The 16,121-nt window shown below is 45.3% G+C and overlaps 1 protein-coding gene across 1 annotated transcript; it reads right to left on the bottom strand.

Moving 5' to 3' along the window:
* Positions 1–4,143: 4,143 nt before the first annotated feature.
* MFAP5 (microfibril associated protein 5) lies at positions 4,144–15,034 on the bottom strand. The gene is made up of 9 exons (XM_038172125.2): positions 14,895–15,034; positions 14,447–14,509; positions 11,824–11,871; positions 10,653–10,688; positions 9,597–9,632; positions 8,838–8,873; positions 8,054–8,141; positions 7,537–7,610; positions 4,144–6,927 (listed from the first exon to the last, which is right to left on the bottom strand). The coding sequence occupies exons 2-9, from the start codon at positions 14,505–14,507 to the stop codon at positions 6,806–6,808; spliced, it is 501 nt and encodes a 166-aa protein (XP_038028053.1). The 5' UTR covers positions 14,508–14,509; positions 14,895–15,034; the 3' UTR covers positions 4,144–6,805.
* Between the last annotated feature and the right edge of the window lie 1,087 nt (positions 15,035–16,121).

Here is a 16,121-nt window from a genome sequence, read left to right as displayed (position 1 = left end):
CTGATCCAGTAAAAACAGGAATTTTTACTTTTTCCTCAGTCTCAGTACATCCTTCATGAAGTTCTTGGGCTAAGTTCCGGTGGTGAAATTGGCATAAACAGAACTAATAACTCCATTGTTAATTTGAAGCCCAAACTTCTCAATTGCATCGCATAAGTCCCAAATGTCTTTATTATTCTGTTGTGTCAAAAATGTATTAATACATCCTCTGTGATCACTACACTCGCTACTCGTCTTTTTTTTTTTTTCTTTTTTTTTTCTTTTTTTTTTTTTTTTTTCAGATGTGTTATGCAATGAAAAGAAACTCTTTTGAGCCCTTCTTCCAAAGCAAGGATAAAACCCAAGGCTAGGACTAGGCTGTGGAAGAAAGTACGATTGATTTGTAATTGAGTTAATCCATAATAATAGCAAACACTGCTTGCTGCAGCTGCTCTGTGCCATTTGGGTACCAGACAAGAGGCATAGTGAGCTGTAAAGCATTTTCTAGTGGGTGTGTTTTTTGATAGTCTGACTTCAGTGCTACAGGGAAACAGTCAGAGCAGTAAGTCCCACAGGAATGCTTTGAACATGGAAACATTTTGTAGGCACAAGGCACCCATTACAAGAGACAGCATGCTGACATGTGCATCAGCGTGAAACCAAGACCTTGGTCAAGACATTGTGTGAGTTGGTTTTCATGTCTGAAACTATTGCTGCTGCTGCGTGTGTGCTCCAGCCTGTAAGGCATCTGTAAATAAGCCAGATGAAGTGGCAGTAGGATCCAAATTCTGCAAACCTACAGTCTCCGGGGATGGTGGTGGATGATAATGAAGGTTATGCCTGTCTCCAAGAAGCACAAATTAGCTTTATCTCACCACTCCAAAAGGGAACTGGTTGAAGTAGTACAGAAGAAAATCAGAAAAACAGCTGCACCAGGCTGGAGCTCAGGAGGTTGGACAAGGACAGCACAAGAGAACTTGGTGCTTTTCACTCCCTAAAGCTCAGCAAAAAGTCAAGGAGAAGTCAGGAAAGCCGCAAAGACCAAGAAGCACCTGACTCTTAGCAGGCACTGCAAAAAAAGCACAGAACAGCTCTGGCTCTGAACAAAATACTGAGCAAAGCCAAGAAACCGGCAACCACAGTGGCCAAGAAAGCAATCAAGAGACTAGAGAATGTGAAAGCTGACAAACCAAAAAAGGCAAAGATCCCATCTAAGGGCAGAGCAGTGAAACCCGAGGCTGACAAACCCAAGGCAGAGAAATCAAAAGTGGCTCAGTCTAAGCAGGCAGTGCACAAGAAGAAGCAGACGCTATATGAGCACAAGCAAAGAGCCCCACTTCAGGGACACAGAATATAAATCCTTTAGTTGAAAAATTGATTTTAATAATGTTCTGCATTTTTAATGCAGTTTCCCAAAAAGAAGATAAGTAATTGTAATTATTAAAATACTTTGATTTGAAAGAAAGCTCAGGCTTTGTATGAATTATAATATTTCTTTTTGCTATTTTCTTCAATTCTCTGCAGCAGAATTGTAGAGAAGAGGGAGCCAGACTCTCCTCAGAGGTGCACAGCAAAAGGAGCAGAGGCAACAGGTTAAAGCTGCAATAAAGGAATTTCTGATTTAACATCAGTAAAATATTTTCCATCTTAAATACAATGCAGCACTGGAACAGGTGACAAGAGAGGCTGTGGATTCTCCATCCTTGCCAACTTTTTCAAAACTTAGCAGAACTAAGTTCTGATACAATTTATATCATTGGAAACACTTACTAAAAAAAAAAAATAATAAAAAAAAACCACACACATTATTTTAGTGGCAAAAGTAGACAATTAAATTGGTTCACGATGTTCCACATTTTGGGATTTACTTATTTATTTATTATGGACTAAAATTCAACTCTATTTTGTTGGAGTTTATTCCACCTTGCTGCATTAAAAGGGCTAAGGATGGAAAAGGAACAGAGAGAAATGAAGCAAGATACTGAAGATCACAGAGCAAAAAGTGGAGATGCAGAAACAGAACTCAGACCCTCAGACCTCCTGCGCCCCAGTCAAGGGACTGTTCACAGCTGGACCCATGCAGAGACATGTACACCATCCAACAATGTCAGACTATGTGGAGACAGGAGTAAATAGGATTGGATCATGTATCTTCAAAATATTTTGTATTTTTTTTTTAATGTAAGTTATTTTTGGTTTCAGTCCAGCTACTCTTTATGTAACAGTGGTGTTCCTTCTGCATGGATTGCAAGCACAGCTCCCCCCTGTGAAGGACAAGCCCGCATTGCAGTCAGCAGCATGCCCTTTAGGGATCCCTCCAAGCTGAGTCACCGGATGACACCACATTTTGTTCGTGCTTCACCTGCTCGTAGGCAAGATCCAGACAAAACAGAGCTTCCTTATTTTGTGGCAGCCGCTTCCAACAGCCTCCCCATGATTCCCCACAGCAAAAGCTGAGCAACAGCATTGCAGAGGGTGCAACATATTGGTCTGAAGTACTCCTTTTCTTTCCTTCCTTGGGAAGACCGATTGACCTTCACATTCCGAGAGCAGCGGAAAGCTGTTGTCTGTGCAGCCAGGATGGCAGGGGAAGGCCAGCTCCCTGTCCTCAGCAAAGCAAGGCACCACTTCAAACCGGCAACGAGGCACCAGGATGCTGGGCACTGCAGCCTTGAAACTGGCACCGCTGATCAGTAATCAGGAGCTGTGACAGCAAGATGAGCAAAAACAGCCATTGCGTGGGAAGCGACGGCAGGCCGTGTTACTCCCCTTCCAGGTCAGAAGAGTTTATGAAAATCAGCCACAAACTCTATGCTGTGCTTCTGACGTGGAACTCTGGCACCTTTCTGGCTTGTTCAGCCTCACAGACTTTACTGGAGCTGTGTTTAAAACCACTTGTGCAGTTTACAAGAGAAAAGCAAGGTGCTGAGAACAAGCAGTGTCCAGAGACCTGCGATTCAGAGCTATGGCAACTCAGGTGTGAATGGCAGGGGAGATAAATACTAACAGAGATTGAGAAACCTGTCCGTGGGCTCCAGTACTGAAGGGCAAGGGAAGAATAAACCGAATCATAAGAAGACAATGGCATATGTGCTCAGCTCACATAGCCCATGGAACATGCTGATAGGACACTGCAGAGACAAAAGAGCTCATGAGTGCAAGCAGGATCAGGCCTGTGTAGGCGGGAGCAGCATTTACAGTCACTTGGGCTGGGGCTATTTTCATTACAATCGTCCAAAACAGGGACTCACCAATGTTATCCAGCAAGAAACATTGATCCTAGGGGACAGTGTTTTGCAATAACAGGTGTTGCAATAACATGCTCTTCAGTCCTGAAGAATGTTGGGACATTATTAGAGGCAGTTCAATGGTTAATATGGCCCACAGACACTTTTGTTCTAGAAATAGCATCTAAATGCAATCCCCTTGACTGCTTGCACAGGTACAGACACTGCCTAGAGTCCTCTATACTCTGGGTGCTCCATCTTTGTAAATGAAATGCGATGCACAGTTAGTGCCTGATGAATCCATGTGAAAGCCAGAAGTTCAATGAAAGATCCTTTTTTTCTAATCCTCTTGACCTAGATGTGTAATATTTAATGTAGTAGATCTTTCAGTTATCCTCATTTCTGAGCTAAATGTCTCTACTGGACAAATTATTTGCTTATAAGATGATGCATCACAGCTCTTCTCTTGCTTCCACCACCTTACCATTTTACTTAGAGACAGTAATTATCTGTCATTATGTCATGGCACATGCTCAGTGAGAAGATGTGTTTTCAGCATGCATCTCATGGGCTGGGAGAAGTTATTCCTGTGCTCAGCAGCTACCAATTGTCAGGAAAATCTAGCACAACCATCCATTTAAGAATAAAATAAATAAATAAATAAATAAATAAATAAATAAATAAATTGCTGAGTGTAATTTTCTGTGTCTGTAAGAAAACAAACAAATAAACAAACAAACAAAACAAAAACAAAAACAAATACTCCTAGAAAGACCTGTGATTCATGAGTGAAGGGTGGGTGGCAGCCCAGGACTGAGCTAGCAGGCAGTAAAGAGCTCCAAATGACGGATTCGAGCCGGAGTCAAATCTAACCATAAATCAGTAGGAAATACAGCCAGAGACAAACAAACCCAAACACATGAAAGTTGCCAAGAACAACAGGAAATAAATTTTCTTTTAATAGTTTGTGTGTATTATATGGACTCTAGCATTAAAACAATGTTCTCCTGGGGAGGAGCACCTCTTCCTGCCCCTGCTAAAAGCAAGCAACAGAAAGGTTTCAAACCATTCCCCATATTTATGAATGTTAAATTTCTATGTACTGTACAGTAGCTATGTTATACAGTTATATATTTATATATCAGCTTACATTCAACTCTAAATACAGGATGGAGACTTGCCCTAGAGCAATTTCCAAGAGCTCTATCTGACATCTCCAGCTTACCTTCCTCCTCACAGGCAAATTTTACAGGTATCCTACCACAGAAGTCAATGGCTGCACATGACTTGAATGGCTTTGAGATCAAGCTCTTGGTGCCCTCCTCTACAGAAACACATACTCTCAGTATAGAGAATATCCTACTCCATCCCTAATCTAGTGAGCCTTGAGTACTCAAGATCATCGTTGTCTGTGTAGGAGTGCTATGCTCCTGTGTATAAGATGAAATTCCAGTCACTGCATAACCTGGAATTCTTTCTCCTGCATAATGGAGTAACAGAGAGAGATTTATCCCATCTATGGCCAATTTTGACCTTATGTAGAACACATATGCCTCTGCACAAGGGTATTTTCCCTGACACAGAAGACATAATGCAGTTTCTTGCTGCATACAGCAGAAACCTAAGTCATGTGGAGAGACTATTACACTATCTGTTTTTCTTCTCAATTTTCTGAGAATTCTGCCTCTGCACAGCATCCTGTCCCCTCTATTATGTTACTCCGGCTGTTCAGCAGACCAGTGCTCCTGCCAGGCTGAATGGTACTTGGTTCAGCAGCAGAGCATATTATGCAATGAGTGTCAATGCCTGCTCTAGCAAAGTGCCTGTCTGTTGCAGTCAGGAACAATACTTAGAGATCCTAGGCACAGGCTCTCTCTGGTCTTCTGCTGCAACGAGCTAAGCTGCTGAGCTCAGGTGCCCCACAGAATGGCTGATCATGCCACCAGAAGTCATGAAGAGTGGTTAAGACACTTCAGACTGCTCCTTCCCTTTCATTCTTGCAGTGAAAACTGGCTATATACCTGGAAGTGTTTGCTATGTATCCGGAAAACAAGGTTCTCTAGCAGCCAACAGACATTCAGTGCTACCAGAGTGAATATTTTCCCAAGGCTGGTCTGTCTCTGTGTTCAAGCCTGTAGATACATGTATGTCCACCACCTCACAAGTAACTGGCTCTGTGCAGGACTGCATACAAAGTGAACCTGCAGATAAGGATTCCTCTCCCACATCCCATTCCAATTTGTGACTCCTTTCTGCTTTGTGCAGAAGCTCCCTGGTCAGGAGGTAGGAACTGAGGTGGAGATACTGAAAGCAGGCTCAGCAGCTGGAGAGTGTAGAGGTATCCAGACCATGACAAGGCATCAGAACAACCTAATTCATTGCCTTCTGCCTTGTCCTTCAGCCCAGAAGAAGCAAGTTCCCAGTTCTCCAAGGACATGCACGTTCTCTGGGCTCTCTTGGAGCTTAGGAGCAGATGCAGCCATATTTCTGCTCCTTGGAACTTGACTGGAATGGGCATCAAGAGAGGAGAGGAGAGGAGAGGAGAGGAGAGGAGAGGAGAGGAGAGGAGAGGAGAGGAGAGGAGAGGAGAGGAGAGGAGAGGAGAGGAGAGGAGAGGAGAGGAGAGGAGAGGAGAGGAGAGGAGAGGAGAGGAGAGGAGAGGAGAGGAGAGGAGAGGAGAGGAGAGGAGAGGAGAGGAGAGGAGAGGAGAGGAGAGGAGAGGAGAGGAGAGGAGAGGAGAGGAGAGGAGAGGAGAGGAGAGGAGAGGAGAGGAGAGGAGAGGAGAGGAGAGGAGAGGAGAGGAGAGGAGAGGAGAGGAGAGGAGAGGAGAGATCTCCTCTGATCCAACATGATCTTCTTGAGAAAAATATAATGCCGTACTAAATCCAGAGTTCTTCGTTTTGGTAGCATTTGTGTATGAGGGAGGCAATGGGCTTGAAAGAACTTCCCAGAGGTAGTTATAAATGATCTGCTGCCATACAGGGACAATGAGGTTTGTCTTGGGTTGAGGACAGCTCATCTCCCTGTCCTGTCACTTCTCTGAGTCCAGCAGACAGAGGGAGTCTGTGCTATCACAGAGCAAACTCAGTGGCTGAGCAGGACTGGAGAAGCACAGGCCGAGCAAGTGTATCAGAACTCACACTGATGCCATGCAAGAAACCTAGGCAAAGGCATAAAGTCTAGGGCATCAGGATTTGCACTCCTTCACATGAGACAGCCTAGGGCATCTCTGCCATAGGAGAGGATTACATCCTGTCTCATTCAGGTTTCTCTGCAGGGGCAAAGAAGAGAAGATACAGCACAGTTATAAGGACCTCTGGGAAATGAGCAGATCATGGCCTGCTGAACAGAATCTGAAAGAGAAGGGGAGCATCCCACATCCTCAGCAACAGATAGAGGATAAGAGCAGCCACGACAACAGGGTAGCAGACAGGGACTCTGTGTGCTGCAGCACCTGAAGAAGAGGATGTGGGAGAATGCAGAGAAGTAAGGAAATGGTGGGGGAATCACAACAAGCAAGAAGGACTTCTCTTGGGTTGTAGGTGGCAGATGATGATTTCTCTTCTCTCCCTTCCTTTTTCTCTTCTACTGCTGGTAGCTTACAGAGCACCAGGGCTTCTCTGCTGCTGCTCCAGGAGCTGTCTGCAGGGGAGATGTGCGAATTGCCCCGATCGGCGGAGACGTCGAGAAGGAAGGCCAGCCAGCTGGCGGCAGATCTCATCTGAAGACAGAGCAAATACATTTTGAGGGATAATCAAAGTTTCCTTCAAATTCTTCACTGTCAGAATAGTTAGAAGTACATCCTTCTCTGTGCCTGCAGAAACTTTTGGAACTGCTGAATGCTCATATACATGAGGCAAGCGACTAAACCCTTAGGCCTTTGTTAATTCTCTTGTGGCTTTATTCATGTACAATACATATTAAAATCATTCAAATTTTGCTGCAACAAAGACTGCATGAGAAATCTTGACTGGATCCAGTTTTAATTTGTGAATAGAAATACTGACAGTTACTCTTTGACCTCAAAGGAATGTAACTTTGAATAAAGGCTTGCCTGGAGTTAGTGGAGCATGATGAAGGCTGAGTATATTCAAGCCAGAATCAAGAGCTCTATAAATTTTTGGTAGTACAATATCTACTTCCTAGCATTTTTCATGGCATGCATACTGGATCGTGCATTGCATTAGAGCTCCCCCAAAATAAGCCCAGGGAAACTACTACATATTGATTGGGGCTGGGAAATATGTGAGCTTGAAGCTTGGAGACAGTGTCAGATGGCTACAGCTATGCTTGGATTTCCTTTTCTAGGTCAGCTTGTGCTGTCACTCACCTTGCATGACCTCGTTCTCTTTGCAGACAATGCGGGAGCACACCTCCTTGTTTATTATGTACATGCGCCGCACGCTGAGGGATCACCAGGAGCACACCGAGGACAGTGGAGAAAGGCACAGGGACAAAAAGAGACAAAAAAGGGATATAGGTAATAAACATTATTTCATGTTTATACTCATGATGAGGAGTCAAACACTAAATCTTTAGGATTAGTTAATCTAGAACAAGGCTGTTGTCAATAGAAAGGTAGCCTTCATTAAGACTTCATGATCTGGCCAAATAGCTTACATAAGGATTACAAAATTGGACACAAAATAGCTTTTTAGTGCTGCACAGATAGTAGTTATTATGCTGTTTTAATTAATCACCTTAAAAGGCAGCTCTGAGGATAGGATTAATCTCACCAACTAGTTTCCCAAAGGAAGCTCTAGTTTCAAAAGGAAACAACTGCTGAACTGGTCATGCCATTTCTGGAGAGTTTTTAGGCTTTTTGCTGGGGACTACTGTTTTCTTACCTTGTAACACAGAGGTAGCTGATACACTGCTTCACAGGCTTGTGAACAGAGTACAGGCGTGTACAAGGGAACTGCTCTTCACGACAATCTGAGAACACACACATAGAGGTGCAATCCAGCATCACAGCAGCTACATGCACGCATATAGTTTCACTAGGTACTGTCCTCCAAACTTCTAGTGAAGGCCTCTAGGCTCCACTTTCCATCCTCATGTGAGAGATGGGGATGGTTTAGAGAAGAAAATAAGGCAACTATTTCTGATTCCCTTGCCTCATAAGACAAAAGCAAGGAAGAGTAAAGTGAAGTGTAAAACAAGCCCTCTGGGAATTCTCAACACTGAAAGCACACATTTTAAGTGGGACAGACACAAATAAAATGTGAATTGTAGTTGTATGTTTCACATGCGTGTTTCTAATAGATCTACAACCTCACACTTTGGGTCACAAATTCTATTTCTTTCTTCTGGACAATCAACCCCATAGCAAACTATGATTTTCCCCCCCCCCCCTGCATTTCCTTCTGAAACACCAGCCCTTGGCCACTCAGCAGGTCTGGTCTAGTTGTCTGCTAATTCCTCCCATCCTGCGCATGCCACTAAGTGAAAGACTTTAGCTTCCACTACTGCCATTCTCCAGTACTTCTAACACAAGGAATAGAATGAAGTGAACTCTTCAGCAGGCCTCGGGAGATGAAGCTCAGTGCTCAGACAGCACGTGCTGGGAGAGGTAACAGGGAGAGTGAAAGGGGGCCAGGGAGAAGGTGCAGGCAGAGAACTTAAACATACCTGATGAAGCTGTTGTGGTTTCACTGTCAGACTGAACTGGAAGACAAAGTTAGTGTGGTTTACCATGATTCCTTCCTAGACGTCAGATTATTCAAAACAAATACCTGGAAAGTTCTTTCAAAAGCCCTCCATTGTAACTTCTGATGTGGAAAAACCTTTTATTGTTACTAACATGAAACAAAAGAAGGTACAAAACCAGTATGAATCCAGTGCCAGCTATCTAGTCAACAATGGTAAAAATCCATTCGAGCTTTACCATGAAGCATTAACACTTCTGTTCAAAATTACACTGTAAAGACATCCCAATTTATAATTCAAAAGGCTGAGTATATGTCACTGTAATTGCCATCTATCTAGACAAGCGAAGGAGCCTGTGACTGACTCTTCTTACCAGATGGTTCTTTAATGTCTGTGACAAGGCAGCAAAAGATGGTTGGTTTTATTATTCCCTCTTATAAACCAATCCAGCTCTATCACAGTAAAACACAGTAAATTTTATTGTTTACCCACTGACAACCTGGAAGGGAACTCAGAGGACTTGATAGGTGCAAGCTTTCATCAGTTGCAGTGGAGGACTTCTCCTTTTCCTACCTACTTCACGTGCAGTAACACCATCCAGAAGCACAGACAAAACACATGGATGTAGAGAGGAGTCTTCTGGGCATCAGAGCCCAGTTAGGGGCATTCAGGGAAGGAGGAATTCTGGGTGGAGGAGAGGGAAGGTGGAAACATTCAACTGCGAAGTGAGAATAAACTCACCAGGACTAAGAAGAACAGGTGGTGTTACAGCTGCAGCTGGAAAAAGAGAAGATGTTCTGAGAGATCTTAATTTGAGCTTTCAGTCTCTTCCTCCCTCCCACAGTTCTGCCAATGGCTCATCACTATCGATGTGTAGCCATCCCACATGCTGTTCATAGTATCACCACAATCCAACCTGTCAGGGTACCAGCAGGCTTCTCCTGTGAATATGCTGGGTTCCCTACGGCTGAGGGGATGCTGTACAGCAGAGACGGGCCCCATGGTACACCTTCTATTAAGAGTTTCTTCTTGATCCCTCCACAATAAGTGTTTTGAAACTAAAGTCTGCTGTCAAGGCTTCATGTTTATCTTTTTCAGGTTTAGATGTAGGTTAGCCACAGACACTTTCATATGGACACAGAATGTCTTTATTTATCCTCCTACAGACTGTCAAGTCTCACAGACCAAACATGAGACTCGTCGGTTGCCTTCACCTACCACCACCCACCAGGAAGATCATGCACCGTATGTACATGACACTGTACTTCCACTTTGCTCCTCCATGACAGCTGCTCAGGTTGACCCACAATAGTCTCGCCAGCTCATGGGCATAGTCACAGAGCGGAGGAGATACCACGGAGCTGCTCTCAAGCATGGCTGCTGGCTGGTAGCAGACATGCACGTAATCTTTTGTTGCAATGCTGTCACATTAACTGGTGAACCTGACCAATTTCTCCCCCTTGTCACTTAATGTCTTCCTCTGAAAGCTCAGGGTGTGTGAGCTTCAGTTGTCATGACTTCTTGCAGTGCGAACAACTTCAGACAGCCCTGCGTACACAAGGTGAGACTGGCATTTCCTTGGAGAACAAGTCATTAGCCACCCTAATTCACCTCCCTGCATGGAGCACAGGAAGGGCTCCCCAAGAGCTGTAAATGCTGGAAGAGCATGTCTCTAGGTGTCAAAGATGGGGAGGAGGGGTTTCCAAACATAATGGATAATTTCTGGGGCTATATAAGTGGCATTAAAGGTGAACAAGGGGAAAAGAGGCCTGAAGTTGCTGCGAGGTAAGAACTTACCAGGTGTGCTGATGAAAGAGTCAGTTTGAACTTCACCTGGAAAAGAGAGAATGTCCTGAGAGAGATTGTTGTTACTTTGTGGTTCCTTACACAGTAAGCCATAGCTAGCTTGAATTTTTTTGGCTGCCATGATATGCTCGGGAAATAGAGGGGTTCAATCCAGTATGTACATAAACATGGTAATCTCATCTCACCCTTATCCATTGCTCTCCCCAGTGGCTAAGCTGGAACTAGATTTCTTAGTGCACAGGTTATACTAACCCTTACTGAACTCTGGCTCACATATGGCCACGGGTAGGCATCTTGACTGGAAGGAAAAACTCATAAAACCAAAGCTCTGGCGGTTCCTGCAGCAGCAGGACAGGCAGCTGGAATACCTGCTGCACAGAAGGAGGGATGCAGCTCCAGAAGCTAGGCTTGGCTGCAAAACTTCATCAGCAGATATGTTTCTTTCAAAGGCAACTGATGACAAAGCTAGGTGTGATGGAGAGATAAAGTGTGAAGCAAAGAGGAACTTGGTGAACATATTCTGGTCTGTCTTCTGAATAGCTTTCTGGAAAGCCCTGGATATTGCACATGACAGGATTATATCTGGGAGATGTCTGAAGTCTGAGCCAGTGACTTCAGTTTGAAGAAAAGGCTGGCTCTTGTGGTTCCTCTGATTGCTGAAGTACAATGCAAACATGTATTTATTCTACCTTATCATGTCACAGAAATGGAAAAAGTAAGAGCCAGAGGGATAAAGCAATTTACATGCTAAAACACATTCATTATGAAGATCAGTCAATATCCTTTCTCAGTGGCCCTCACTGCTAAAGCACCGCACCACTTGTGCATCTGTATGCTCAGAATTTTCTTGAGCAGTTGTAGAGGTCCCCTAGCTTCTCAGTGCTAAAGAAATGTGGCTTCTCATGGATCTCCCACAGCCTCTGACTGCAAACACAACTTCATGCGAAGTGTTTAGCACCCCAACACTACTGAATTATTTGTAAAGAACACGCAACACTTAGCAGATTGTCTTAGAAGCCTTATTTAATCTTCACTGAAAGGCAAGGTTACAGCATCAAAAGCAAGGAAACAAAGAATAGTGTTGGCAATTAAGTAGGCTGTAACTATGTAGGTCAACTAGGTGACATGAGCTCCTAGCACACCACATGCCTGTGATACTCACCAGTTACACTGTCCGGTTCTTGCCCATTGACGGCCCGTGGAAACCAGTCTGCAAGGAGAGAAGACAGGAGAGTGAGGAAAGGACACAGAGTGATTTCTATAGGCTGAAGGCCTTGTGAAATTTGTTGAGATTCTTGTTTGTCCAGGAGACAACACTGCCCTCTGCTGAAGGGAGAAACGCTCTCCTCTCTGCCTCAGCCTCCACTGCTGGCTGGGTTTCCTCTACAAAAACTTCTGGATACAGTGAGTCCTGATTCTGTCACTGCTGCTTCCATCGGGGCTGAAGGTTGAGCACAGGAACCTCCAGATCCACCAGACTTTGCACTCCTGCATCACCCTTTGATGCACTTTGAAAACAAATTGCACCTTGCCTTCCCACTCTGGAGGTTGGTCAAAATCCCTGTCTGCATTTTAGAGAAGAAAGAGGAAATTGAATCATGGAAATTATTTGCTTGGAGTCACAAGAGTGAGTTGTTGGCACAGTAAGCAACAGATTGCAGGTCTTGCAGCTCCTTAAGCAAATAATTATGTGGTCCATCATCCCCCCTGGGTATGGAGCACAGAGTGGAAGATGTTTTCCCTCTCAGCCCCTGCAAGAATTTGAGAGGGAGAATGAAGGCTTGACTGTGCATGCCGTATGGCAGAGGAGAGATTGAAACTGAAGTAGACTGTTCATTTGTCCAAACATAAACGGTGAGCGAGCTGCTTCCTCCAGTAGCCAGGAATAGGAAAATATTTCCTGCTAGCCACAGAGGAGGGAAATGTCTGCATAACTGGGGGTGGGTTGAAGGAAAGAGTTGGCAGGGAAAAAAACAACAGTGATCTGAGGCACTGCAGGGATGTGTGCAGGACCAGCCAAGCACAGTATACCCTGCTATATTTTATTAACTCAGCCTTTAGCTTAATGGGAGCACTGCATGTGTAAAAAGACTATCTGGTCTGGAGCTTTAGTCTTAGTTCTTACTCATTCCAAGAGCTGTTACTTGCAGGCTGCAAAAGGACTCTTGGGGCCTCTATTTAATCCTGCTCTGTGGCATTACAGGACCCTGCTATTCCTTTCCACAGCCAGCTGCCAGCAAGGGCTCAGCTGCTGGCTGTTGACCCAGGGAGAGTCAGACATGTATAATAACTTACGTACACACTGTAGTGGAGCCCAAAACTTTTCCTGTTCTGGCTAGTTTCGTAATGGTTATAAGCAGAGGGAAAAAAAAAAAATCTTTACTTTCTAAATTGTTCCTAATACAAAAGGAAGAATTCAAATTCTGACATAAACCCAACCATTTTAACACTGAAAAGTCAGCTTTTACTACTACATTTTTTTTTTCTTCAGATTTTCAATTACTTCAATTTATATTTGTTCAGGTGCCAATTCATATGCTTTATAAATGCTTGGATTTTGTTATCCAAGCTGCAGTAACTTCACCCTTGAAGTCTCAGAAAACTGCAACCCTTACACACCAAATCTGTAGCTGACCCAAAAACAAAAATGATGAGACATCAGGTGGTGATTCCTGCTAATTTCCAAGTTAAAAACAATATTTACAAGAATTTAACAGAAATTCTAAAACAAGATACACAGAAGAAAGAAATCTTCCTTTGAGGCCTCATTTCATGTATTGTAAAAAAACATTTTTTCTTCTACCTTTAACTTTGCAAGCCACCTACAAGTTCAGCTCTTGGATGCCTTTCCTCCCTGCTTCATAGTAACAAACACGACATCCTCTTTGTGACAAATACTGTGCATGCTTACAGGAAAAAAAAAGTGTTATTGGGAATAAAACCAGGCTTCAGTTAAATCCCAGATCCAAGCAGTGACCAAGCAACAAGGGAGGTGCATCTCAAGCTACCTATTTTGGCATGAGGGGAGGACTGAGTAGAGAAAATTAGGATAACTTGGTTTGAATGTAATAGGTGCAGTCACCTTTCTGTCATACAGTCTTTCTGTGATGAAACTCTCTCCACTCACTGGAATTAAACTTCATTTGCTGTCTGTCCTGTGTCTTCTGACTCTAAAGGTTGACGCTGACCCCCTTCCTCTCCCCTCACAAAGCTGATCCTGCCAGGATTTTTGCCAAAGAAACTCCAAGCAAAGACACGAAGCAACAAAACAGAATAACAACAAAAGCTTTAAACTTTGGAGGTTAGGCTTGTCAAAACAACAACACTAAGAAGGACAAAACTTTCTGAAAACCACAGAGGCTGGGGGGGGGGGGGGGGGCCTCCAGCAGGAACCGCTAGGGACAGCAACTGTTTCACAACATTTTGTGGACCATGAAGTACAGCATAATCTATAGGAAGCAAAAACCCTAGCTAACCCTCTTTCTAAACTCTGAACCTGACTGTTCTGTTTATGCAAACATCCCCGTAGTGCAAGCGTTGGACCTCTGACTTGTGACTCCAGCTATTTGCTGAGTGGTTGACACATAACAGGAACCAGTCCCAAGTTGCCAAATTTTTCCTTACAACCCTCTATCTACCTTGCCTTTCCTGTTCAGTCCTTTCCCCTTCACCATCCATCTACATGTCTCTGTCTTTATCCTGAGATCATTGGCACATAAACCTTTGCAGGATACTCCACGGGGCCAAGGTAGAGAAGAAATCCTCCCCTTGGAGTATGGACTCACCGGCTGGGGACAAGAAGAAAGCTAAGAGACACAACAGCGTACAGGCTCCAGAGGTCTTCATCCCTGTGGACAGGAGGAGAGGAAAGATCTATTAGGAGTAGGGATACTCTCCCCTGTAGCCCAGAAACTGCCTGCAGCCTCCATTTCCTTGTCCATTTGCCTCCCATTTGTTCTTCTCAGCTTTCCTCCCACCTGTCTCCCTCCTAATCTGCCTATTTTCCAGATGTTTCTGAAACATTTTGGGCTCAACGTGTAATTTCATCTGCCTTCTTTCTCTTTCCACCTCCTTTCAGTCTCCGTCCCTTTTTTCATCCAGGTGGCTAATCCCCCCTCCACACACAAGGCCAGCATGCAAAGAAGAGTTATCTTGTTATCTCCCTCTACTCTTTGCTACTGTCACGTTGTTTTAAAGAGTACTGAGAGAACAGATAAGATTCCCATCACTTACTGCTGCCCTCGGTCTCCACTTGTTTCAGCAGCAGACGCTCTGCCTTTCCCCTTCAGCGGTTCCCCCCACTTTGGCTACTGGGTAAATCACATGCAGCCACACCCAGAACATGCTCTACTTTGGGTTGTCTTCAAAATACAATTTTGGGAAGAAGTGGAAAAAAAAAAAAAAGAAGAAAAGAAAGAAAAAGAAGCCAGGGGGACGTTGGGACGTGGTGTCATCATGCTGCTGGAATGAGGTGGGGGGGGGGAGCAAAGAGCAGCAGCCCACACCCTCATTCCAGAGTTTATTGTACTCCAAAGGGAGACTGCTCCTCCCATTCCCCCAGGATGGCCCAGCATCAGGATCGGATTCTTGTGTCGACATTACACATTTGGCTTTGCCCTCCTACACACTGCCCCTGCTCTCCACTGCATCGAGCCCTGTTTTCCCGTCTCCTGCCCGTTTCTACCCCATCCCCGCAGTCCTCTATTCTCACCGCTCCCCTGCCCCTCTCCCGCGGGCTGACAAGCTGCAGATCCCCCCATCCCCATCCGTGTTTTCCCTAAACCACACGCCCGTCTCGCCATGGTGACAGGACGGACTGTAGCCTCCCCCCGCTCCCCGGGATTACAGCATTCCCGGCAGGCAGCCCCATCCAGCCTGCGCTGCCAGTGATGCTGTGCAGGAGGAATCTGAAACCACCCGGGGCCAGGGGGCAGGGACAGGGGGCGAGCGCACGCCCCGGGCGGTCCCGGACCGGGATCGGGGTGCGGGGGGGTTCCCGCCGGCGCCACCAGCCCCCGGCGCGCGAAAATAGGGCTGGCCGACAGCCAATCAGCAGACAGAAAGGGTGGTGACGTCACTCGTCGCCAGGGGAGGGGGGGAGAAGGGGAGTGACCCCCCCCATCCCCGGGGGTGGGATAGGGATATGGGGATAGGGGATGGGGATATGGGGTTGGGGATATGGGGATGGGGATGGGGATATGGGATGGGGATATGGGGACGGGGATGGGGATATGGGGATGGGGATATGGGGATAAGGGGATGGGGATATGGGGATATGGGGATGGGGATGGGGATGGGGATATGGGATGGGGATATGGGGATGGGGATGGGGATATGGGGATGGGGATATGGCGATATGGGGATGGGGATGGGGATATGGGGATGGGGATGGGGATATGGGATGGGGATATGGGGACGGGGATGGGGATATGGGGATGGGGATATGGGGATATGGGGATG

The sequence above is a fragment of the Anas platyrhynchos genome, chromosome 1, assembly GCF_047663525.1.
Source record: "Anas platyrhynchos isolate ZD024472 breed Pekin duck chromosome 1, IASCAAS_PekinDuck_T2T, whole genome shotgun sequence".
NCBI classification, from domain to species: domain Eukaryota; kingdom Metazoa; phylum Chordata; class Aves; order Anseriformes; family Anatidae; genus Anas; species Anas platyrhynchos.
The sequence above is the reverse complement of the archived record's forward strand: the minus strand, read 5'-3'. Positions and strand labels throughout refer to the sequence as shown.

Coding starts and splice junctions, on each gene's coding strand:
- MFAP5 (XM_038172125.2), bottom strand. CDS start 14,507: ATGAAGACCTCTGGAGCCTGTACGCTGTTGTGTCTCTTAGCTTTCTTC. Junction 9,633..10,652: donor CTCTTTCATCAGCACACCTG/GTAAGTTCTTAC, acceptor CTCTTTTTCCAG/CTGCAGCTGTAACACCACCT. Junction 8,142..8,837: donor AACCACAACAGCTTCATCAG/GTATGTTTAAGT, acceptor GTGTGTTCTCAG/ATTGTCGTGAAGAGCAGTTC.